The sequence below is a fragment of the Malaclemys terrapin genome, chromosome 1 (assembly GCF_027887155.1).
Source record: "Malaclemys terrapin pileata isolate rMalTer1 chromosome 1, rMalTer1.hap1, whole genome shotgun sequence".
NCBI lineage: Eukaryota > Metazoa > Chordata > Testudines > Emydidae > Malaclemys > Malaclemys terrapin.
In genome coordinates, this window is record NC_071505.1 from 203,300,425 (window position 1) to 203,326,618 (window position 26,194).

The following is a 26,194-nucleotide window of genomic DNA, read 5'->3' on the forward strand; positions in this document are numbered from 1 at the left end:
GAAGCAACTTCTTGGAAGAAATGTAGAATACTTTAAAGTACACCTATAATACATTTTAAGTTGTAAACAAGCTAACTGTCTCCCTGTACTTATTTCATGTCCTAATAGTCCAGTTTATCGCCTCCTAGAATTTACTACTTTGACTGTTGCTAGGGAACAAGATATTAATAAAAAAAAAAAAAAAGGTTTTGCAACATCTGTGAGAGCATTTTCTCAGGATGGATTTCCTGTCTGTCTCCAATCTGTACTAGCCTATACTTTTGTCTGTTTCCTTTAACTCAAAAAGTATAAGGCGCAGACCACGTTACATTTGCGACTTGATGTAGCATGAGACGTAGCAAAGCAAAGTCCTCGTTTTCTTGATATTGGTATGAAATTCTCTCTAATGCTATGCTGAGAATAAAAACAGAATTATTCCTAAAAATGGCTTTCTCACCTGCCAGTAGATGGGGAGAAACAACATGGTAACAGAAACTATGAAAGGTAGTATTGGGACAAGGACTAATCTCTTTCAGTTGTGTTGAATACTTACCAATTAAGAAGCTACTTGGGAAGGAATCATCATTCTCAAAACATCAGACCTCCAGATTCATGTAAGTGAACATAATTATTCTCAAAACAGTGATTAAGCTGGTACCTCTCCATACCACTGGTTAGAGCAGCAATGAAGAGATCATGTTGGTGCAGAACTGGTATTCGTAAAACAAGTGACATTGCTGCTGGGACTTTGTTTGAGTAGTGGAATTATGAGAAATTTTACAGATATCTAGTTCTTCAAGTAGATGCAGCCCTGTATTCCACTTAGGGTATATATGTGTGCCGGGACCGGAGAGTTTTGCCTAGAAGTACACAAGGAGGGGTGAGATTCACACCTCGTGGCCATAGCCCCTCTCCTGGCTATAAGAGTCAACACCGCCCAGATCTCCTTCAGGCACAAGCGGTATGAAGGAACTGGAGTTTGAGCTCTGTGTAGTCTTAACCTCACATTCTCTCATTAGTTCAGTTTTTTCCCCAGTTATATATAATTAACAGTACCCATAGTGTAGTTAGATTAGTGTTAGTTGTATTTAGTTAAGTATTTCTGTATGATGCCCTTACTGGGTTTAAATATTGTCTGTCTTGTGGGGGAACAATCCCTAGCAACAATCTGCACGCACAGTGCTTGTTGTGCTTGGACGAGGCCCATGTCAAGGAGCTGTGATTGATCTGTAGATCATTCAGGAAACAGACTCAAATGGCTAGGGACCTTCACCTAAAACATCACTTGCTCGAATAGGCCACGTGACCTGTTTTGGCAACAAGGCCCTTGTCGAACTGGCAGTCTCCCTCAGGTTCCAAGAGAGCGGCCACCTCATCCTCTGGGCAGGCACCTCTCCGAAGAGATGGATGATTCATTCCCCATTAAGTGCACTGAGGAAAAGGTTGCATAAGACCAATCGAGACCATTCTAGGTCTCGTGGGGACTGTCCCGCCTCCCTCAGGAAGAGAGTGGAACAGCACACAGTTAGTGTGACCACGTGGGATGGCATGGGTGCCTCTGACTGCTCCCTGGTGCCGAGTAGGGGGGTTAGAAACCCTGTACCGTCAACTCTGGTTCTGGCCCTTGGGTATCCCTTGTGTCCTGTAGTGACAATGATGATGCCAGTACTGACTGTTTCTACATTGGCAGCATACCAAGAGGCTACATACCTCCTCTGCCGTTCTGTTCCAACCTCTCCTTTGCTCCAGGACTTGGCCAGGGCTTTGTCATTTATAGCCCCATTGGCTGGACAGGCCGCTGAACCCTTGGGTCTGTTGGCACCGCTCCCTGATGCTCCCCTTCTGCAGTCTGTTGAAGCAGGGCCAGTACCGGGCGCAGTGCAAGGGACCTCAGCACTGGGAATCTCCTCAACACTGTTTCAGTCAGCACTGTAGATGTTACCGTGGTGGCTTTTCAGTGCCCTCCAGTTGCTTCAGCACTGTCAGCTATTTTGGTACCTCTGCTGACTTTGGGGTTGACACCATTTCCGGCACTAGAACGTTCTGTGTCGGCAGTACTGTTTCCATCATTGGCACTGGTCCCTGCCTCATTTTGGACAGCTGGTGAGTCTGACCATTTACTCCCTCCCTTAGGATTTTATCCCCTTTATCCACAGAAACCTGTGCCTTCTCTGTGTCGAGGTTGGGATCTTCCTCGTCTCGTTCTCCATGCTCAACCTGTATCAGGGACCGTTTACGGAGCACCACGGGCACCAGTTTTGACAGTCATGATCAGGTTGGAGGCATTTCATCTGGCACCTACTGGCTACCAATGCCCTATCCTTATCAGTTGCCTTCATGGAATCTGTGGGACACTCCTTGGTTGCAGAGGCGGCACACCCGGCAGATCACTGGCAGGAACTGTGGACTGCAGGTTAAGGCATCAGTGAGCCTTTCCTGTGTGGAGTCTATGGAGCTGCCCCTTCCAGCTCCACCACTCCAGGAATGGGAGCCAGCAATTCAGCAGTGCCTGGCTCTTCCTCTCCTCTAATACCATAAGATTTCAAGGCCTAATAGGACTTTTTGCGGTGCGCAGCTGCTTCTCTGGGCTTTCAGGCAGAGTTCTTGCAGGAGAACATCAATAAGTTAGTGGACATCCTACAGCTGTCTGCTCCTGGGAGAGTACCACTCCCTATCAATGACATGCTCCTAGAGCCTGCAGTGGTCCTCTGGAGCATTCTGGCTTCAGTACCACCTACTGCAGGGGTCTCAAACTCAAATGACCACAAGGGCCACATGAGGACTAGTACATTGGCCCGAGGACCGCATTCACTGACACCTTCCCCCTGCCACTTTCGGCCCCGCCCCCACTCCACCCCTTCCATGAGGCCCTGCCCTGCCTGTTCCCACCCCTTCCCTGCCTCCATTCCAACCCCTTCCCCGTCCAACCTCCCATGTCTTAGAACACTCCTGTTAACACAACCCAGAATGACATTGGCCTTTTTTGCAGCTGCATCATTTGTTGACTTATATTCAATTTGATAGTACTGCTGTGTATTTTAGTGGCTATCACCTGCACAGTTATTCCCCCCCCCCTTTTGTAGTTGTGCATTTCATTTTTCCTCCCTGAGTGAAGTACTTTGCCCTTGTCTTTATTGAATTTCATCTTGTTGAATTCAGACCAATTCTCCAATTTGTCAAGATGATTTTGAATTCTGATGATGATCTCCAAAGTGCTTGTACCCGTTCCCAGCTTGGTGTCACCTTGTCAAAGAAGGAAATTAGGTTGGTTTGGCATGATTTGTTTTTGACAAATCCACGCTGGCTGTTCCGTCTTAACCTGTTATCCTCCAGGTACTTACAAATGGATTGTTTAATAAATTGCTCCACTATCTTTCCAGGTACTTAAGTTAGGCTGACTGATCTATAATTCCCCAGGTCCTCTTTGATCTCCTTTTTAAAGAAAGGTACTATGTTTGCCCTTTTCCATTCTTCTGGGACCTCACCTGTCTTCCAAGAGTTCTCAAAGATCATTGCTAACAGTTCTGAGATTGATTCAACTAGTTCTTTAAATACTGTCGGATGAATTTCATCAAGCCCTGCCAACTTGAATACATCTAATTTATCCAAATATTCTTTAAACTGTTCTTTTCCTATTTTGTCTTGCATTCCTTCCCCCTTGTTGTTATTATTAATTGTGTTAAGTATCTGGTCGCCATTAACTTTTTTTAGTGAAGACTGAAGCAAAATAGACCTTAAACACCTCAGATTTTTTGATGTTATTAGCTCTCCTCAGAGGTGAAAGTGGGCCGGTACGGCATACTGGTAAGAAGTGGCCACCAGTACCGGCCCATACGCAGCCCACGTTAAAGTGCTGTTGCGGCAGCACTTTAACGTCACTGCCCCTCCCCCCCCCAGCCCGCATCCAGGGCTGCCGACGGCGGGGGCAAAAGGGTCAGCTTCCCTGGGGCCCAGGAATTTAAAAGGGCCCGGGGCTCCCAGCCGCCGCTACCATGGCAGCCACCGGAGCCCCGGGTGGTGTGGACCGGGCAGCGTGGAAGGGCAGGCTGGGGGAGGTTGACCCCTGGCCGCGCCCCTTCCAGGGACCTGGAGCTTGGCCTCCATGCTGGTAAGAATTGTATCTTTCTTTCACCCCTGGCTCTCCTTCATTAAGTAGAGGACCCAAGTTTCCTTTGTCTTTCTATTGTTCCTAATATATTTAAAGAACTACTACTGCTTGACTTTTATGTCCCTTGCTAGGTGTAACTCACTTAGGGCCTTAACCTTTCTTACGTTGTTCCTACATACTTGTGCTATTCTTTTGTATTCATTCTTAGCAAATTGTCCACATTTCCACTTTTTGTAGGTTTCCTTTTTGATATTTAGGTCATTATATGGCTCAATTAGGAGTCTTTTGGCCTCTTACTATTTTTTCTTATCTTTCCTTCACCTCGAGATAGTTTGCTGTTGAATGCAGCAGTCTGCCTGCACGTAATCCATTCAAGGATTTGGAACCTTAAACTGAAAGCTCTTTGGGTCAGGGTTGGTGCAGTGCCTAGTTCAATGGAGCCCTGATCTTGATTGAAGCCTCTTAGAAAAAAGGGAAAAAAAAACATAGCTTTAACTCGATTTCACCAGCGTCTTTTATTACAACTAATATTGTTGAAACTACATGATTCATGCTCATAAATAAAGAACACTTAGTGCCATAAGTTTTGTTGTTCTAGGTTGTGAACATCCGGATAAATATTAGTTTGGTCAGCTACTATTGAAATGTGGTGTATGTTTATCTTTGTCATTTTAGTCAATTTTATGCTGGAATTAACCCATAATGAGTGAAAGATTTTCTGAGAATTTATATTAGGGTCTTGTGCCGTAACACAGGAATTTGAAACATAATATATAGTTGCATTCCATTTCAGCTCATTGACTGGAATTAAATTGTTTTAAAGTTACAGTAATTTAAAAATAAATAAACAGATTAGTAGTTTAATAAGTAGGCATTTTTATGTCTTCCATGTATTCATAATGCTGCTGAAGTGAGTTGCATAAATAATTGTATTGTTAATGGAATTAGGAGGAAAGCAGAATTTTTTTTTCCATTGCATTGTTCAAATATATTCCTTTTAAAAACCACAAAATAGCTTGAAGTTCTGGGAAAAAATAATTAAAGTATCTTTTTCTCTGCAGATTAATTCCATGCTGTTATCTGGAAATTGAGCCGGAGATTAATTTTGGCACAGTGATTGCAAACAGTAAAGTAATTAGTAGAGAAATTAGTATTACAAACCATGGATCATCTCCAGGTAAATGTCACTATGCAGTAAATTACCAAAAGATTTTATTTTTCTTTGAAAATGTAGTTTTTGTGCAAGCTAACACTACAGCCATAAAGGAATTTAAGATCTTATGCAGGAGAAAATAAGGCTTTGATTTGAACAGGATTGTGAGTGCACAATTGCTGGTTTTGTAAAAGCCCCCCCCCAGACTCTTAAACTCAGTAGTGAGTTGTTGTGGAACTGCTTAGAGAAGGAGAGCTCATGTAAAACTTCTGGCAGCTGTAAGACTTCTGATTATTCAAAAATACATTTGTAGTATTGCGTTATTCTTGAGTCTAGGCAGAGGCCTGGTCTACATTATACAGTTAGGTCGAAGTAAGGCAGCTTATGTTGACCTAATTATGTCAGTGTAGTCACTACAGCCTTGTCCCACTGATGTATGTGCCCTACTACACTGACATAATAACTCCACCTTACGAGAGGCGTGGGGCTTATGTCGTTGTAGTTAGGGTGACGCAGTGTCTCCGAAGACACTGCGTTACTTACATTTGCTTTTGGCTGTCTTGTTAATTTCATGGAGTATCAAAATTGACAAGAAAGCTCAACTCTCCAGCCACGCTCCTGCTGGGTCTCCTCTCCAAGCTGGGCTGCCACCCAGGCTCTTGGCTTGGGCTGCTGCCTGGACTCCCCACTCCGCGCTGGATGCCTGGCTCCACGCTTCCTGCTGGGAGCACAGCAGCTGACCAGACTCCGTGTGTGGATCTCTCTGCTGGAGGTAAGAAGCCCTAGATGGCTGCCTTGCAGCTGGCAGCAGGGAGGCAAGAAGCCTGGGGGGCAGCTGGGCTCCCTGCGGGGATCTGCACGGAGCTGAGTCGTACCTCTCAATCCTCCACACTGCCCCTTTTCAGCCACTGGAAGCACTCCTGGTGAGGATGTGCACCATCGACCCAAGGAGGTTAGTGTGTAGACATCCAGTCATCTCAGTAATTACTGTGGTGGCTGTAAGTCAACCTAACATAGGTCAATTTAGATTGTAGCATAGACATGCCTTGAGGGACTGCATTACAAATCACTAGATGTCGTCTCCTTTCATTAGGCAGAATAGCTCACATATAACTGCTTTTATTATCTTTACTGAAGTCTGTGATCCCAATACCTTCCCATTGGCAAGACATGTTGCTCTAAAACTTGGTAGGAATTGCAGTGGCAAAAATCCATCAGGATGAGGGACAGGCTATGCCTGTTACCACAGAATAAGAAGGGCAACTGTCTATTCCAACTAGAGAGCTTTCACCTGGTCGGCATAGCTCTTGAGATCACACAAATTGAGAAGTTTGGTGTTTCTGAGCAGGTGTCTCAAGTCCCTCAGCTTCTTGGAAGGAACCTTCTTAAGTGTATATACCCTTCAGGGGAAAATTCTGATGATCTGGTATGAAAAGGCTTGTGTGGAATCTTTTAAGTGATCCCATATAAATAGGCTTGGCAGAACTGTTTCTTTCTTTCTTTTATAAATAATTTGGACATGTACTATAGATATTTATTTTTAAGCTTTTTTTCAACTTTTATCAGTTTAAATTTTCACAGTTAAGGGAAATTGCGTGGGGATAAGTCTGGGGGTATGCGTCAGATAATTATTTAATGACAGTAGTGGAGATGCAAAAAGTTAAAGCTTTATAATTGTTAAAACAAATTTTGTCAACATCACATGCTCAAATATACAAAGTAAATGTCCTCATATCAACCTCTAATAAGCAACATTTTTCTTACTTTGACTATCTGTACATTTTTATTATTGATGGAAATATTTTGTTTTTGTGTGCACAGTGAAATTGACATTCACCAACATTTACCAATACAAATCTAATCCTTCCAAGCCTACATATAAATTATTTGACTACGTTTTTCACTTGTCAGGGTTATAGGCATTTTCTTCCAGAAATCGTTTGGCATCTATTCTGGGTTTCAGGGAACAAACTTAAGGCATATAATTTTTCTCTGGCCCTTGGTCATGTGCAACTTAATACACTTGGAAATGCTCACTAAAAACTCCCTGGTTTGTAGCATATTAAGCTGGCCCTGACTAAGCTGATGGAATCTCCTTTTGAGCTATTTGATACCCATGAGCTCAAGTTTCTTACGTAGAAGGTCATTTTCTTATGGCAGTAACTTTAGCTCATACAATGAATAACTTTCAGGTTCCAATGAATGATCCACTTTTATATTCCCTTTTTTTTAAGGATAAGGTACAGGGCCGGCTCTGGCTTTTTTGCCGCCCCAGGCAAAAAAGCCGCCGGCCGCCCCCCCCCCCTGTGGGGGGGGGAGGGCGGCCGGAACCCCGGGGGGAGGGCGGCGAGCCCCGGCGGGGGCTCTGCTCTCCCCCCGGCGGCCGGGAGGAGGGGGGCCGGAGCCCTGGGAGGAGGGCGGCGAGCCCCGGAGGGGGCTCCGCTCTCCCCCCGGCCGCCAGGGGGAGAGCGCCGGGGAGGAGGGCGGCCGGAGCCCTGGGAGCAGGGCCGGCTCCAGGCACCAGCCCACCAAGCTTGTGCTTGGGGCGGCACCTGGAGGGGGGCGGCGCGGCGCTCCGGCCCCCGGGGAGAGCGGGGCCATGGCCGGGCTCGCCGCCCTCCCCCCGGCGCTCTGGCCACCCTCCCCCCCCCCCTGGCTGGGGCTTGCCGCCCTCTCGCCGCCCTGCCCCCTGTGCTCTGGCCGCCGGGGGGAGAGCGGAGCCCCCATCGGGGCTCACAGCCCTCCTCCCAGGGCTCCGGCCCCCCTCCCTCCGGCCGCCGGGGGGAGAGCGGAGCCCCCATTGGGGCTCGCCGCCCTCCTCCCAGGGCTCTGGCCCCCCTCCCCCCGGCCGCCGGGGGGAGAGCGGAGCCCCTGCTGGGGCTTGCCGCCCTCCCCCCGGGGCTCCGGCCGCCCTCCCCCCCCCGTGGGGGGGGGGCGGCCGGCAGCTTTTTTGCCTGGGGTGGCAAAAAAGCCAGAGCCGGCCCTGCCTGGGAGGAGGGCGGCGAGCCCCGGCAGGGCCTCCGCTCTCCCCCCGGCGGCCAGAGCGCAGGGGGCAGGGCGGCAAGAGAGTGGCGAGCCCCAGCCAGGGCTTGCCGCTCTCCCCCCGGCGGCCGGGGGGAGGGCACCGGGGGGAGGGCGGCCAGAGTGCCGGGGGGAGGGCGGCGAGCCCGGCCGTGGCCCCGCTCTTCCCGGGGGCCCGAGCGCCGCGCCGCCCCCCTCCAGGTGCCGCCCCAAGCATAAGCTTGGTGGGCTGGTACCTGGAGCCGGCCCTGATAAGGTGATATGAGTATGTATACTAAATTTCTTCCTTCAAAATTCAACTTTAGTTAATCATCCTACCATCATTTTATCCCATGCTTTTAAGCCCATCCTGGTGAAGCTGTTCTTCATAGCAGTGTCAAATTTTCTATAGATGTTTATCTGATATGGATTAAAATCCACCTGGTTTTTGTTGTTCTTGTCTTACACAAAAATAACAGGGAATGTTGTTGCCAAGAGAGCCATATGAGAATGGCTATTTAATTGCAGGTCTCATTGTTTAAAATCTGGCAGACCTACAACTCAAGGATCACATCAACACCCTGTTTGGGATGAGGGAAGCTTGCTGTGGCTGAAAACTTCTGATACATCTACAGGAGATTTGTGAGGCAGCCATGTTCACATACATGCAAACATCTACTAAGCACTAGTGGTCAGATTTTGTTTGTGTTATAAAAAATCTTTTTTGCTATAAGGTATCAAAACTGTTGCACACTTCAGTAATTTTAGAATTTTTTGTCTTAGCTTTTTATTCCAGATGTTAGATGAGGGGTGTGTGTGTGTGTGTGTGTGTTTATATAAATATAAATTCCTATATATAAGGAAAGGTATTCAGAAAGAGGACAAAAATATTTGTAAATACTATTTGTTTTGTGAAAAGTTTCAGTTATAATCTTCTGTTTTCCCTAGAATCTAATGCTCAACTCTATGAGGAGAAAAAAGTCGGTGGTGATCTATGGAACAGTATAAATCTTCTATTATACAAAGCAGTTTGTTATATTATATAACAAAAATGCTTTGTGACAGGCATATTCAACTTGTTCTAAGCGTCTACTGAAATTTGTATTTGGCTCTGTGTTTTTGTAGAGATGTCTCTGCAGCAGTTAAGTCTTCTAAAGTGGGAAATCTACCACTGCTGTAAATTGCTTACCTGTTTTACATATCATTTTTTTTTTTTGGCTGAGGTAACTTCCAATTAGGGGTAAATAGCCTTTCCTTTATACTTCTCACTACAACTTTGTCAAATACTCTTTAGGGGAGAAAATATTGATGTTAGTGTCTTCCTTTCCTGTTAGCGTCATTACGAAGTAGAATGTTTAGTGTTAGCAGCTGTTCACCGGACACGTTGAGTGTACACAGATTTCATATATTTTTTTTTTATTTCTTCTACGAGGTTGGAACTTGATGTGTAACGTGTGGTTTTTGAAATCAGCCATTACTAATAAATGATCATTTATCTCCTAGAACAGAAGTAGTGTGAGAAATACTGATCCTTTACCTGTTTTAAGCATACGTATAATTCACCTGGAGTGAAGTTGAGCCTGGTGCAGCAGAACCCTATATAGCCTCCTTCACCATTTAAGCCCTATGATGCAGGATGGGCTGCTGATGCAGGATTGGGCATATGGAGGTGGCTTTGTATACGCTGGTGCAAAGGATAGTATTGAGGGCAGACAAGGGATGGACCGCTGAATCCATGATTGTGGACCCAGTGGACCTAATACTCCCTGCAAGTAATGTTGAGGGGCAGTATCCAGACACTGGAGTTATGTCAGCAGGAGAGGGGCTGCATCCTGGCCTCTGAATGAGGGAGTAGGTTACATGTGTCCTGACTCCATGCTGTTAATCAACATAAAACTTGAGTACTCAAGCTTTATTTTGAGTCAGCATCTTGTTAAAAATCACAGAATCATAAAATTGCAGGACTGGACGGAACCTCAAGAGGTCATCTCATCCAGTTCCCTGCACTCATGGCAGGACTATGTGTTATCTAGACCATTTGATGTGGAAGCTCCTGTGGTAACTACAGTACATGGCTTTATATAACAGCAGTTTTAATAGTTTATTGATACTTCTTGGTTGTCAGCAGGTAATATGATGCCACATGTGGAATACATCCATTTAACTATTGTTCAAATTGTTTATTAATTTTTAAAAAATGTATCCTACACTTGTGCTTAGATTTTTCTCATTTGTGGTGTACTACACTGCATACATATGCAGTTGTCAATTGCATGGAAGGAGACAATAGACTTCTCTTTGGTTAAGCTCTTAAATATTTGGCTACTACCGCTACATAAAGCTATGTCTCAAATTTGCCGGACATACAAAGTGTTACTAGCATCTGTTTTATGATACAATCAGTTGGGTTCTGAATGTAATTACATTGTCTATTACAACAATAACTTTGCACAATGGCATTGTGTATGGGCATCTGATGTTTGAGGAAAACTAGAAAAACACAAATCTTAAATGTTAGATTAGGATTTTTTGCAATATCTGTGTTACGATACCATAATTTTATTTTTATAAATTACTTTATTTTATGTACGATTTATGAAACTTTACTGTGTTTTAGTTTATTCTAAGTGTTGAATGCTAGATAATCTTTCATTTAAATATCATATGTAACATACAATATTATATTCATCTTAGGTGCTTTTAAAATAGACTACAATGGAAGTGTCCCTGTTAACATAGTACCTACCAGTGGAGTGGTGGAACCCAAAACATTACAGTTGGTTAAAGTGGATATCTGTACAGATATACCCAGAGTCATTAGGGAAGTAGCAAAGTAAGTACAGAATATGACTGCATAAAGTCTGCTTGTTTTGGATGATTTTTTAATATCCTATATTATTTCTAAAATCTCTTCAGTACAGCCATATTTATCCAAATACTGAATAACTGGAACCACAATGTGACAAGAAGAAGCTAAGTTACCAGACATCCATTGCAGCCCCCAATTGTCCAGAGCTTTACTTCATTAAATAGTTTTGCTGATGACATTGGCTCTATAGAGCAATGCTGTAGGAATTGTGTGCCTGGCAACACTAAAATAGTATTGACAGGCAGTGGATGTATGTCTCTTGAGCTCCACATGCTTCTGACCAAGGGCGTACATACTCTTGCACTGTTGGTTCCTGTATCTCTGCCAGCTGATGTGATTTGGGGAATCTTGTCCTTTCTCTTTTAGTGGAATAGTTTAGAGGTTGTATTTTAAAAAAAACCTTTATAGATTTGAGAGGCATTACAGGTTCCGTTGGTATTCTCACTTCAAGTACACAGTCTCTCTCACAGATCAGTAGAATCTTGCAAAATATAAATATTTTTAAATGCAACCATAATAGCTCTTTCCTTTTTGTAAAGAGTTTTAAAAAGTTATTTAAAGTTAGGACTTGATTAGTACAAAGAATCTAATTAGCCAAAAAATCTTGTGGACCTGGGACAAATAGTGCTGCATTTATTCAGACAAACGTTATTGTTAATAGGCATGACGCTTCTCCAGTGCTTTGAAGGGTTGTAAAACACGCAAAGCCTTTTCTCTTCAAGAGTTTGAAGGACAGGAGCAATTGATTATAAATTCTTCTGTTAGTTCAAGAGTCCAGGAAAAGCTCTCTTGAGGAGGCAGTTTTCTGGCCCAAGTAAATCAGTTTATCACATTCCTTGGCACTGAAGCCAGGATCATCTGACAAGTCCTATCCTGTTAAAGGACATCAAAAGCAGAGGACTCCTAGAGATGATCCATCTAAGATGGTTCAATTATTGAAGGGTTTAAAATCTTCAGATCCAGCAACAGGGGAGTCTGGCTTCTCTAGTTACAGGGGAATTGAGAGATTTTTAGACGGAGCTAGGTTTTTATATGCTCAGATGAAGTGGGCTGTAGCCCACAAAAGCTTATGCCCAAATAAATGTGTTAGTCTCTAAGGTGCCACAAGTGCTCCTCGTTCTTTTTGCTGATCCAGACTAACACGGCTACCACTCTGAAGTGAGTAGAATGTAAGGCTCCAAGGATATGGTTGCCACCCACCTCTTAACTGCCGGTACTGCTCAAAACCCCCCCAGTACCCCATGAGTGATTCTTCCACTATGACTTTGCAGAGACAACACACTCAGAGAACACAATTTATAATGGTACATAATCTCTTCGTACTGTAGAATGTGTTTATTTTTGTGTCAGTGTGGTTAGTTTAAATTCTCTGATATAGTTGACTAAATCAAAGGCATATAGTAAACAAACTAAAGCTCCAATAAAATTCATAGATTATTTTTGTATGAATTTTAGATGTGTACATCTCATTTTTTCTGTTACTCTTTCCAACAGAGTGGAATTGCAAGGTCGTGGTATTACAAACTTAAGGATAGAAGCTCATGTAGTTGAACAAGTTCTTGAATTATTAGGTGTGTCTCATGAAAACACACTAGAATGTATTCATTTTGGATCTGTCTATTTTGGAACTTCAAATACTGAACAAGTGGTTCTGTACAATAAAAGCCCAGAGACCATGAACTGGGTGGCAGTACTGGAGGACGATGCTGTTGGAGAAGAGATGGTAAGGAAACAATGTTGAATTTTAAAATTTCAGTGCAAAGATGTTTTGATGACTGCTTTTCAGCCTCAATTTTTTTTTTTACAGCCTCCCTCTATTAGTGTCCCTTACCTCGTTCTTCTTTCAATCAGTACAGTTGCTGAAAGATCTGTCCAACAGCAGGACTATCATTATAGGTTTCATTGAGAGTAAAGTATTCATACCAGCAAGAAATCAAGTCAACTTTTTTTAAAAGAGTCCATTTCATATCCCCCTGCTAATGTTTGTGGGTTTTACAGTATAAATTGAGAGATTGGTGGTAGTGTTAAATTTTTTCCTACTTCTTAAACCTTTTAGGCTTCTGTCTCTTGTTGCTGTGTGAAAGAGCCACATTAAAAGGGGAAATTGACTCGCATAACTATATTTCACATTTTGGTGTGGTCTTACAGGGCACGCATCTTCAGAAGAGTACTGATGCTGTTTTACAAGAATTGAGCTTCATAAATAGAACCAAAGAACTAGATGTTTCAACTTTGATCTCCTGCATTCCCAACCAAGGAACCTTGCTACCTTATCAAAAAACTGTGGTCACACTGTGCTTTTGTCCAAAGTAAGTACACAGTGCAACCTTAAGAGGCTGACACAATAAAAATGTAATTAATAAGTTCAGGCAAATCTATTTGCAGCTGTGTTAGGTGTATTAAATTAACCCTGATGTCTCAAATTATTTCCTCTCAATGGGCACAGATCAATGCTAGTTTACTGCTTATGAACAGTTTAAAATAAATTAGAAACCTAATTTCTTATATACAGAGTTAAAAGTAAATTAATTAAAATAATACATTTTTCTTTGATAAACAAAGATGTATACATTTTCCCCAGATTAAATCTACAAATTTTCCTTTTAGTTCATCCTCCAAAGTAATCACAGATCAATCCAGGCAAGGAGGTTTGATTTACTGTTCAAAAATAATTTTTAAACTCTTCTTGCTGGCTAGAAGTTTTGCTGAGAGGCTTTGACAACTGAGTTATATCAGTTATAAGAACATTTCCTGGATGAAAAATTGTGTGCGGGGGAAATCTCTTGAATTAGGATAGTTCGTCACCTTCAAGTTAGCAGTTTCTGCTACATTCCCCATTGCAAATGCAGCGCACTACAGCAGTTGATGATCTGGTGTTTTACACACTTGTTCTGTGCATGCCAGCATGTACATGTTCCATAGTAACGTCTCATCCTGACGCTAGTGACAAGAATAGAAAAAAGACTTACCTTGCTGTAAAGTAGTTAATAATTCACTAAGATTTACTTCAGCAACCAGAAAGTTGGATAACAACGTTTTTTTTTTTTTCATGTTTCTGGGCAACAAGAAGGGTATTACATTCTCCAGAGGAACTGATTTCCCTCCCCCACCTGTTGAATATGCAGAAATGGCTGTGCGACTCCCACTGTTCAAGTTTGGTAACTTCTTTTAACTTGAATGTCACTAGAATAATGTCAACTTGGTGGTCTGAAAGAACAGAAACATCATCACCACCAGGTTTATATAGGGCAGCTACAGGGCTTCTTTGTATACTTGTGTATGTATGTCATTAGAGTTGATGTGGCTATACCCTCTGCTGCTTTTGGGATGTGGGAGCTGCAGACTACTATATCTGAGTAGTCCCTTCCGTTTCAGTACTGTGTTCAATTTTAAAGTCTCATTTGTCTGAGCTGTAACAGGATTGTAGAAATCAAATGAACTGATGAAAAATTACCATTGATTAATAATATGTATGGTATTTAAAGATTGTGAATTTTACAGGCAATTTAAAAGAGACATTGGACTTACTGAATTTCCACCAAGACAAGATTATGCACTGTTTTTGAGGTTTGAGGCCATAGGAAGTAAAGAGAGCTTTCTGCAGGCTCTGAATGGTGACAGCATGCCAATCAAAGGTATGTTATCAGAAATATATAGTTTACATGTGGAAAACTTTGACGTTTTTAAATTTTTCCACGTCAGATTAGTAATTGTAAAGGGGACCTGTATATGTGTTGTGGGGACCTGCACATGTACATTAAGAGAACTGGTGCTGAAGACTTCAAATAGTGAGGAAAAGGGCAGCCTTGACTTTTAAGATTCTAACTTGAGGGTGGGGGAAGGGGAAAATGCATTTAGAATCATTTATGTCATGAATGCATCTTTTGGCTGCAAGAATTTAGTATTTAATTGTAGGTTTAACTAATTTTTAAAAAATAGATTTGTAAATCACCAAAGTTTATGGTTAGGTCAAAATGATTGTGTTTTTCCAATTTTAATAAACCAAGAGGGTTTTAAATGATGTGTTAGCCTATGTAAATAAGCATGTACATCTTGCATTAAGTTTGTGGCCAATTATATTAAAATTCTGAAACATAGTATTAGAAAAGAAACCATGTTGCTTCATAATTTCACCTATTCTGTGGTTGTAAGAGTCTAAAACTGTTCCATGTCTTTTTAATTCAGTATCGTATTTTATACTTGTTTCTTACTCTCTCTTGTGCAGAGACTCATCCTCATCATGTGGAGTTAGCTTTGACAGGTTCAGGGCTTCCTGTCATGTTAACTTTCAGTCCAGGACCAGTTGTTAATTTTATGGACTGTTTCATGGGTGAACACACAGAGATTATGTGCACTCTCAAAAATGAATCTGAGTCACTTCCAGTAACATTCAGCTTCCATAAGATAGCGCATTTTAATATTTGTCCCGAAAAAGGGAAAGTAAAAGAAAAATGTACAAAGGTAATGTAAATATTCATTTTTTTCACAATAAATAGATACTTGGTTGGAAAGATGAGGACACCATTATGGTTTACAATTGTTCGTGTTAGAACTGTAAATTGTTTTGTTTGCATATTTTTAGTGGTGAATACTAGATTCACTTAAGGAGAGGTTCCACATTTCCTTTTATATGAGCCAAGCTCATAATTTGTCAGTATAGAACCATACAGTGGACTCTGACAAGCACCAAATAATATCAATTTTCAAATGGGGAGGGATGGGAAAGTACATTTTGTGGTGACTCTGGCCTTCATCCTGCAAAGACATAGATACTTAAGTAAAATTGCTCATGTACCTAAATCTTTGTGAGATAAGGCCTTGGGTTTAATTGTTCCATTAAATCACATATTTTAGCTCTTTTCCTTTATGGAGCACAAAGGCATGTACAGTTAGAACAAATATATAAGTATAACTTTTATGAACAGATAAATTCAGGGCACCATGGAAGATGTGTAAATATATTATTCTACAGAATTGAGCTTATAAAATTTTGTTAATGCCTAACAGTTCTATACTTTTTAATTGGCTCAATTACATGTAATAATTAGTACTATGAAAAAGCAAGTAGTACCCTTTTAAAATAAATTTGAATCAGTATGATGTAACTAATTTGTAATAAAGAAGTCTACATAATATCTCTCTGCTTTATTTTTAATAAAATGTTTCATAGCAATGTTCATTTTTTTTAGGATGTGATGTTTTCATTTGCTCCACGTCAAGCAGGAACCTTTAAAGTGAAGCAAGTCGTAGATATTTTCGGTTCAGTGGCAGAAGAAGATAACTTACTGTCTTTGAAGATCAAACCCTTTCATCAAATACATTTAAGTTTTACTGGTGTATGCAAACCGAAAACCAAGAAAATTATGTTTAAAATCAACCCTGGTATGTTACTAAGCAAAAAAATTCTGAGTGTTTTCATTTTTAGAAATATACTTAACAGGTCTTAGGAATAGATTCCGTTAATATTTTAGCCATTGTTTTAAAAAACATTTTTATTTGAAAGATGAAAGAATACTCACTTTATTAAAATATATCCATGGTAATTTGTTTTTTTTTTTTAATTTTTACATGATTTATCTAATCCGGGTTTAACTTTGTGCTGCTTTATATGATCCTGAGGATTTGCAGTCTTACGTTTTACATTAAGAATTATTGTACTGTACTTTTGTCTTTAACTATCTTGAACAATCCTGGTAATTTATCTTTCTTTGTAATGTATCTGTTAATACCCTCCACCTAACACTTGAGAAAATATTTAGGAGCCTAAGTCCCACTGAATTAGGTGCCTTAAAAACCTTTGAGGATCTGAACCAAAATGCCTGTTTACCAGAATAAATACATGGAGATGGTTATTTACTAGAAGGAACACTGTCAGGTTGAAAGTTTTTTATATTTATGTATAAAATACACTTATATGTGGTGAACTGATAATACCTTGGATTATTGAAAATGAAAATTTTAAAAAAAATAGTGTTTATCATTTATACTGTTTGTTCACTCTTTGCATTTCACTCACATCAAACATAATCATTTTCATTTTCTGGTAGTTGTGTACTTGCACAGTGCTGCTGTGTTTGGATTCTAAACAGTGACATGGACCATGCAGAATAAGTTAGGAGGGACAATATATACCACAGGTGTTTAATGTTTTTTGAGGCTACTATTACCCCATGATTTCACCACCACACCTGGTTCTTTGATCTTTTCCCATATCACTGTCCTGCAATTACCCCAGTCCTATGGATCTGTGATATCCATAGCATAAATGATATACCAGAGCATAAAGCAACTCCCTCATATTCCCAGTAAGTTTTCTTGTCCTTGTTTCTAATATCTTACAAGAGGTCCTACCTAACAGTGTTGATTTAGCCAAGACTACTGTTTGGCTTTAGAAACCCAGTTCTTGGCTAGTGTCCAAGATGCTGTGACACTTAAATCCTGAAGTTTTGCTACAGGGCTAGTCTTCATTATGAACCACCAAGCTTGTGGTTTGGAGGAATTGTTTTGTTCTGTGGCACAGTCCAATAATTATTTTAAAGCCCATACACTTTGATTATGTTTTAAATTTACATAAATTGAAAGGTGACCGGTAATGAAAGAAAAGACATGGGCTACAGATGTATGTTTAAATGGTTATTCATTTTAGGTGTGATTTGATGGTTCTATTGGTGTGTGTGTGTGTGTGTGTGTGTGTGTGTGTGTGAACACATCCATTTCTTTCATGTCCAGGTTGCTTACTTTGCTGCCCATTTTAGCATCTGTTTCTTATTACCTTCCCCAACCCTTAGGTTTCTGGTCAATCATATAGCATAAGGACAGGACTTCTGGAAAAACATTTCCATTTGGTCGCCTAGGAAGTACTGCAATATGAGACTTGGCCAGTTTGAGAGTCATCTGACAACAAATTTGAATGGGAGACTGCCTAATAACAAGCCTAGCTTCTCAACAGAGAACTTTTTTTGGCAGGGGAATCTCCAGTAGCGTCACAAAGTTGGGATGGAGGAAAACATGTTCCCCTCCTCCCTCCCTGGTTATGCCAATGAATGCTGTTAGGAAATGGTTATATTCAAACAAACTATTTTAACTGGATTAATTTTATACATGATAAACTTCTATAAATGTAGTTATGCAGAACTTTAAAAAAAATACTTCTCAATTTTGGATTTAACCACCTGGCTGTGTTTCTCTAATTTAAAAAATATAGGAAAGCAGACCCATATAATTAATTTCAAACTATATACTAGTAAAATTGAGAGAAACTGTGGAATATATAAATGTAGGCCTTGGCTACACTTGCGAGTTACAGCACTGTAAAGGCTCCCCCAGCACCGTAACTCACTCCCCGTCCACACTGGCAAGGCATTTGCAGCGCTGTATCTCCGTGGTTGCAGTGCTGCATGTACTCCACCTCTCCGAGAGGAATAGCAAGTATTGCGCTGCCGCTGCAGTGCGGCGGCGCCAGTGTGGCCGCCCAATGCGCTGTGAATGGCCTCCAGAATTATTCGGTAGTATCCCACAATGCTTGTTCTAGCCACTCTGGTCATCAGTTCAAACTCTACTCCCCTGGCCTCAGGTAACCAACCATGTGACCGACCCTTTACATTCCCCGGGAATTTTAAAAATCCCCTTCCTGTTTGCTCAGCCCGACGTGGCGTGGAGTGCTATCAGCGAATCTTTCCAGGTGACAATGCCTCCATGCGCCAAGCGAGCCCCAGCATGGAGCAATGGCGAGTTGCTGGACCTCATCAGTGTTTGGGGGGAGGAAGCTGTACAGTCCCAGCTGTGCTCCAGCCGTAGGAATTACGATACCTTTGGGAAGGTATCAAAGGACATGATGGAAAGGGCCCATGACCGGGACGCCCTGCAGTTCAGGATTAAAGTGAAGGAGCTGCGGAGTGCCTACTGCAAAGCCAGCGACGCAAACGGCCGCTCGGGTGCTCCCCCCGCGACCTGCCGATTCTACAAAGAGCTGGATGCGATATTTGGTGTTAACCCCACCTCCACTCTGAGCACCACCATGGACACTTCAGAGCTGGTGTGTGGGGGCGGGAGGAGGAAAACGGGAGTGATGGTGGTGGGCCGGATGGAGACACCCCAGAATCCCTGGAGACATGCAGCCAGGAGCTCTTCTCGAGCCAGGAGGAAAGTAGCCTGTCACAGCGGCTGGTACTTCGTGGAGGACAAACAGAAGAGCAGGTTCCCGGTAAGCGGGTTTTTTTTCCGGGAAGGAATTTTTTCAGTGCGGGCTCTTTGGGAGAGGAGGGGTAGGCATGCATGCCTAGATGCGGAATAGTGCATTGATGTGGTTTATCACATCACGGTAATCGGCCTTGGTAATCTCCTCGAATGTCTCATCCAGAACGTGTGCAATGCGCTTGTGCAGGTTTATCGGGAGAGCCACCGTGGTCCTTGTCCCAGCCAGGCGTGTCCGCGCCACTGTGCTGTGAGGGGCGGGGGGACCATTGCTGCATATGGGCCAGGGCGGAAGCTGCATTGCAGTAGAAGACCCTCCCTTGCTTCCCAGGTCACCCTCAGCAGCGAGATATCGTCCAGGACAAACTCATGTGGAAAATGTTGGGACAGTGTTCAGTGTAGGTGCCCCCTGAAGCTATTGGCTCTCCCCAAGGCACAGAAACCTAGAGGACAGTGCAGCCCTGAAACAATCAGTCCCTCTTACTCACCATTTTGAGGCTCCCGTGGGATATGTGTGCTCTGTTTCGGATGGGAAAATTATGCTATTGTATAGACCCTGTGTGTTTTCTACTCCTTAAGTGCGGGGGGAATCATTACTCTGTCTGGTATAAACAATGCTGCCTCTGTTAAATGTTGCATTTTGCCTATACGGCTGCATCAACCTTGAGACCTCAGCCGTCCCTCTTATCGCCTGCTCAGAGACTGCAAAGACTCAGGAAGAGACTGCGAAAAAGCAAAGAAGACATGCTGCAAGAAGTGATGCGGCAATCTATTAAAGAGAATGAGAAAGCACAGGACTGGAGGGAGAGAGAAAGCAGGATCTGCCAGGAAAAGGCAGCGCACCAGTGGTAAAGCACCGTGCACCGGCAGCAAAGCACTGATAGGCTCATAAGCATCCTGGAGCTCCAAGCAGATGCTATCCAGGAGCTGGTAGCCATGCAGAAAGAGAAGCAGTACCGCAAATGCCACCTCCCCCCACAGCCCTTGTCTCAAAACTCTTTCCGTTGTGCCCCACTGTCACCTCCAACCCACTTTCCCCAACTTCCATGTTCTTCACGCCATCCGCTGCCTCCAACACCAGTATCTTCACCACCCAGCCCTCAAAACCACCACCCTTACCCTCTGCATTCAAGCCCCATCATCATGCAGTATAGCTGTCCTGAAGTGCAGCACTCACTGCTCAGCACACCAGACAGGACATATGCGTGTAAGCAGAGTCAGGATGAGCTCTACCCTGACATCTGGTGGTGAATTATGGTGAGTGTGGAAAAGAACTCCAGGGGCTGATCTTGTTTGCATAGGCACACCCACTCGCCTGGCAGGAAACAACAGCAACTCAAAGTGGTTACTTTGGCTGGTGTGGGATCCCCAGTTTCTCTGTTATTGGGGCAGGAAGAATAAAGTTTTGTTACCCTGATTCTGTGAATCAAGGCCAGTGGAACTGGTGTATGACAGAAGGACTGAGTGAGTCATTCACCATTACCTAAGTAGCATTTGCTTGTCAAGGGGCATGGGTTACAAAACCCAGTGAATTGAGAGAGGTTGGGGGCAGGTATTGGTACCTGGTGGTGTGGGTCCCTTTTGTGGGCCTGAAACACCAATTGCACCTCCTCCTCTCTCCACTGTTGAATGTCAGAGCTAACTTTGATTCCCTTAGGAGTCTAGTTACAGACTGCTGAACTGAATTTACTCTGGGCCATTAGTGCACCAGCACTGGGGCTCCCCTACTAAGAGCTGAAATCACAAAAGAGCTGAAATCACAAAAGAGCTAAAGCTATTTAAGAGCTGAGATCACTGAGGCTGTGTTAACTAGTGGGGGAGCCTGAAGCTATATTGCTAAGCTAACTTAGCTTAGCAGGGGCGAGCGGAGCGGCTGGAGGAGCAGCTAGCAGAGCAGAGCCTTGTGGGAGCAGCCCAAGGGACGGCTGGAGCGGAGCGGAGCGGAGCAGTGCGGCTCACAGGTCGGTGAGTGGAGCGGAGCGGCCTGGCTCACAGGTCGGTGAGCGGAGCGGAGCGGCGCGGCTCACAGGTCGGTGAGCGGAGCGGCTGGAGGAGCAGTTAGCAGAGCCTTGTGGGAGCAGCCCAAGGGACGGCTGGAGCGGAGCGGAGCAGTGCGGCTCACAGGTCGGTGAGCGGAGCGGAGCGGCGCGGCTCACAGGTCGGTGAGCGGAGCGGCTCACAGGTCGGTGAGCGGAGCGGAGCAGCTGCCAGAGCAGTTCGTGGGATGGCAGGAGTAGGACTGCGGGTGGAGTGGAGCAGTTCGTGGTAAGGCTGCGGTGGAACCCCACGGAGAAGCAGCCGGGTTGGCCTCGGATCACGTAAGGTGCCCCTTAACACCCTGCTCACCCCCCCCCCTTTTGAACTCTGGGGCTGCACTGATCAGGGACAGAGACTTTGGGGGGTTGTCGGACTTTTGGGACTTTTGTGATTCTTGGGTTGCTGGACCCAAGAGACTTTGGGATCGGTGGACTTTTGGGACTTTGGTGATTCTTGGGTCGCGGGTTTCAAGAACCAACGGGAGAGGACACGGCCCAATTTGCTGGGGTGGGTCTTCGCTCATGGTTTGGTCTATGAACTCTAGTTGTGGTGTTTTCCCAATTTAATGCTATGTCGTTTACCTCATGTTATTAAACATTTTCTGCTACACCGAGGCTCTGTGCTTGCGAGAGGGGAAATATTGCCTCTTCGAGGCGCCTAGGGGTTTGTGTAAGATTTTCCCAGGTCACTGGGTGGGGGCTCGAGCTGGTTCTGTGTCACGCTGTTGGGAAGGGACCCCTATGTACTGAACCCGGCCCTTGCTGCTATCAACTTGGCCTGGCAGAAGGGTTACATTTTTGAATCTGTGATTGTACTGTTCCCCACTCCACCCCCTTGTTTCTTTTTAATAAATATATATTTTTTTTCAATAAATGGATTCTTTGGCTTTGAAAACATTCTTTATTATTGCATAAAGTAAAAGACTCCTTAGCCCAGGAAATAAACAGGCACTGCAAGTCTGCTTGTGTGCTAAGCAGACACTGATTCCTAAAGACTGGAACTACTGCACTTCACTCCCGTGCAGGGCACCAGATATCACTGCTGGTTTTCAGCCTCAAATTGCTCCCTTAAGGCATCCCTAATCCTTGCAGCCCCGTGCTGGGCCCCTGTGATAGCCCTGCTCTCTGGCTGTGCAAATTCAGCCTCCAGGTGTTGAATCTCGGAGGTCCATGCCTGAGTGAAGCTTTCACCCTTCCCTTCACAAATATTATGGAGGGCACAGCACACGGATATAACCGCGGGGATGCTGTTTTCGGCCAAGTCCAGCTTCCCATACAGAGATTGCCAGCGGCCCTTTAAATGGCCAAAGGCACACTCCACAGTCCTTCAGCACTGGCTCAGCCTGTAGTTGAACCGTTCCTTGCTGCTGTCAAGGCTCCCTGTGTAGGGTTTCATGAGCCATGGCATTAACGGGTAAGCGGGATCTCCAAGGATCACAAGGGCATTTCAACTTCTCCTACCGTGATCTTCCGCTCTGGGGAAAAAGGTCCCGGCCTGCATCTTCCTGAACAGCCAAGTGTTCTGAAAGATGCGTGCGTCATGCACCTTTCCGGGCCAACCTGTGTTAATGTCAATGAAACGCCCACGGTGATCCACAAGCCCCTGGAGAACCATAGAGAAATACCCCTTCCGATTAACGTACTCGGATTCTAGGTGGGGTAGTGCCAGAATAGGAATGTACGTCCCATCTATCGCCCCTCCACAGTTAGGGAACCCCATTTGTGCAAAGCCGTCCACTATTTCCTGCACGTTACCCAATGTCATGGTTCTTCTGAGTAGGATGCGATTAATGGCCTTGCAAACTTGCATCAACACGATTCCAACAGTCGACTTTCCCACTCCAAACTGGTTTGCGACCAACCAGTAGCTGTCTGGAGTTGCCAGATTGCAATAGCCACCCGCTTCTCCACTGGCAGGGCAGCTCTCAATCTCATGTCCTTGCGTCGCAGGGTGGGGGCAAGCTCCTCACACGGTCCCATGAAAGTGGCTTTTCTCATCCAAAAGTTCTGCAGCCACTGCTCGTCATCCCAGACTTCCATGATGATGTGATCCCACCACTCGGTGCTTGTTTCCCGAGCCCAAAAGTGGCGTTCCACGGTGCTGAGCATGTCCGTGAATGCAACAAGCAATTTCGTGTCGTACGTGTTACGTGGCTCGATAGCATCGTCGGAGTCCTCAGCCTCACTCTCACTGTCACTTTGGATCTTAAGGAATAGTTCGACAGCCAAATGTGACGTGCTGGCGAGACTCGTCAACATACGCCTCAGCAGTTTGGACTCCATTTCCTGCAGACAGATCGCGCTGCACAGAAACCGTTGAAAGATGGCGCCAAAGGTGGACGGAAACAAAGAGATTTCTGGGATGCGAAGCGATGCATCACGGGGCATTGGGACAGGACCCAGAATACCCCGCACCCACGCCCCCTTCCCACAACCCATGGCGCCAGAATGGGAAAAGGTGCTCTGTGGGATAGCTGCCCATAATGCACCGCTCCCAAAAGCGCTGCAATTGCCGCAAATGTGGCCACAACAGTGCGCTGGGCAGCTGTCAGTGTGGACAGACTGCAGCGCTTTCCCTACTCAGCTGCACGAAGTCACGTTTAACTCTCAGCGCTGTACATCTGCAAGTGTAGCCAAGGCCTTAGTGTCTGATTCTCTTCTTTTTTACACTAGTTCAAAATATACATTGTTGGTTGTATTATGGAAGTACCTAGAGCAGGGGCGGGCAAACTTTTTGGCTTGAGGGCTGCATCGGGTTTTAGAAATTGTATGTAGGGCCAGTTAGGGGAGGGGGGCGTGGCCTGGCCTCCCACCCACTTATCTGCCCCCCCCACTTCTTGCCCCCTGATGGTCCACCCCGGGACCCCTGCCCCATCCACCACCAGAACCCCCGCCCCTGATTGCCCCCTGCCGCCTCATCCAACTCCCCCTCCTTCCCGACTGTCCCCCCCAGGCCCCGGCCCCATCCAACCACCCCTTTTCCTTGTCCCCTGACTGTCTCCGGAACCCCTGCCCTGACTGCCCCCCCGTTGCCCCATCCAACCTCCCCCTTCCTGACTGCCCCCCCTGGACTCCTGCCTCCATTCAACCCCCCTATTCCCTGCCCTCTGACCGCCCCGACCCCTATCCACACCCCTGACCACCACCCTGAACTCCTCTGCCTTGTATCCAACCCCCGCTCCCTGCCCCCTTACCGCGCTGCCTGGAGCACCAGTGGCTGGTGGCGCTACAGTCACGCACTGCGCAGCACAGAGACTGGGTCAAGCCGGGCTCTGCCGTGGCGCTGCCCCAGGAGCTCGCAGCCCTGCCACCCAGAGCACTGCATTGGCGGCGGGGCAAGCTGAGGCTGCGGGGGAGGCAGAACAGCAGGGGAGGGTCCGGGGGCCAGCCTCCCAGGGCAGGAGGGTCCCGCGGGCCGGATGTGGCCCACAGGCTGTAGTTTGCCCACCTCTGACCTAGAGGTCCCATCTGACATCAGGGCTACCTTTTGCTTTTTGTTGCTCATACGTAGTAAGAGATAATCATTGCCCCAAAATCTTTATAATCTGAATATACAAGAATGATAAGCACGAGAGAGAGGAAGTATTAGGAATTAAGAACTATGAGGAACTGATAGAGAGATTCAGGCCCCAATTCAGCAAAGCATTTTAAGCACATGTGTAATGAGGCTATTCAAGTGCTTAAGTTTAAGTGGTTTGCTGAATCAAGGCCTAGATGACTTACTCTGGATCATGCAGGAAAGTTTGTGCCAGGAGCAGGAATTGAACACAAGTCTGAGTCTTAATCCCTTTCCACAATACCATCATTTCTTCTCTTGAATGAAGATAATGTAAATACACTTTTGTAAAAATGATGTGAGAAAAGTCACAACTCTCTCATTTTTAGATGTGATTTCATTGTAATACCTTTATGAAATGTATATATTTTTTTCTGAATTGAGATATTACTTTGTACCTCCCATTTGAAAATGATAGCTTGATTGCAAGTAACTTGTTTTATTTAAATCCTAAGGCATAACACCAATGATTACCAATGCAACTGGACAGTTGGTAGCTGATGAGATTGGGCGATTTATTGATTTTGCACCAGTAGCAATGCTTCGATCAGCTCAAACGCAGATGCATACTCACCAGATAAATAGGGACTGTAAAAGTGATGCACTTATAGCCTTTCCTAATGATCGCTCAGCCAGCATTAGGCCCAGTGAACGACATAAAAAATATAGGTAATGTACTATAATATTTAAATAAGAAACTAGGATGAAGTATTAACAGTTTATTACTTATTTCAAAAGTACATCACGATCCATCGCTTAAAATACTTGAGTATATTTTCAGACTGAATTTTTTTTATATATAGCAGTCTGTTTTGACAGAAGAATGTATGTACTACATTCTGAGTTGCTTCTCATGGGAAACTGCAGGTGTAACTACTAATTCTTGTATATTTTATTTTTTTTTGTTGTCTTTGCAAAGTCAAATACTAATAATCACCTGTAACATATTAGGAGTTTGCAATAAATTATTTATGTAACAAAATCAGTAATATTTTCCAAATCTAACAAAACCCTAAATCATTAATCTATATAATGAAGCTACATTTCTCTCTAAATATTTAGGACTATTTTTACGAAAGCTGACCGATATCATTATGTGGATCCAGATTTTGCTTATACTGACTATGAAGAACTGGAAAAGCAAGCACATAAGGAATACTATGCAGATTTTATTCAAAGTTTAAGACAGCGTCGCTTACAAAAAGAAGCTACTAGGTAAAATTTTATTTCTTAAAAGAAGAAATACCTAAGGCATTGCTACAGTAAATGTACATTCATATTCAAATTAACTTCAGTGGGA

General features: G+C 44.2%; 1 protein-coding gene across 1 annotated transcript in view; it reads left to right on the forward strand.

The window, feature by feature from the left end:
* The window catches only part of CFAP47 (cilia and flagella associated protein 47), a 643,784-nt gene that overhangs the window by 12,237 nt on the left and 605,353 nt on the right, over window positions 1–26,194 (forward strand). The window contains exons 3-11 of the mRNA XM_054005907.1: window positions 5,149–5,264; window positions 10,935–11,073; window positions 12,604–12,832; window positions 13,258–13,418; window positions 14,611–14,744; window positions 15,335–15,570; window positions 16,299–16,491; window positions 25,350–25,563; window positions 25,957–26,109. Coding sequence (XP_053861882.1) covers window positions 5,149–5,264; window positions 10,935–11,073; window positions 12,604–12,832; window positions 13,258–13,418; window positions 14,611–14,744; window positions 15,335–15,570; window positions 16,299–16,491; window positions 25,350–25,563; window positions 25,957–26,109 — 1,575 coding nt within the window. The remainder of the gene's footprint in view (window positions 1–5,148; window positions 5,265–10,934; window positions 11,074–12,603; window positions 12,833–13,257; window positions 13,419–14,610; window positions 14,745–15,334; window positions 15,571–16,298; window positions 16,492–25,349; window positions 25,564–25,956; window positions 26,110–26,194) is intronic.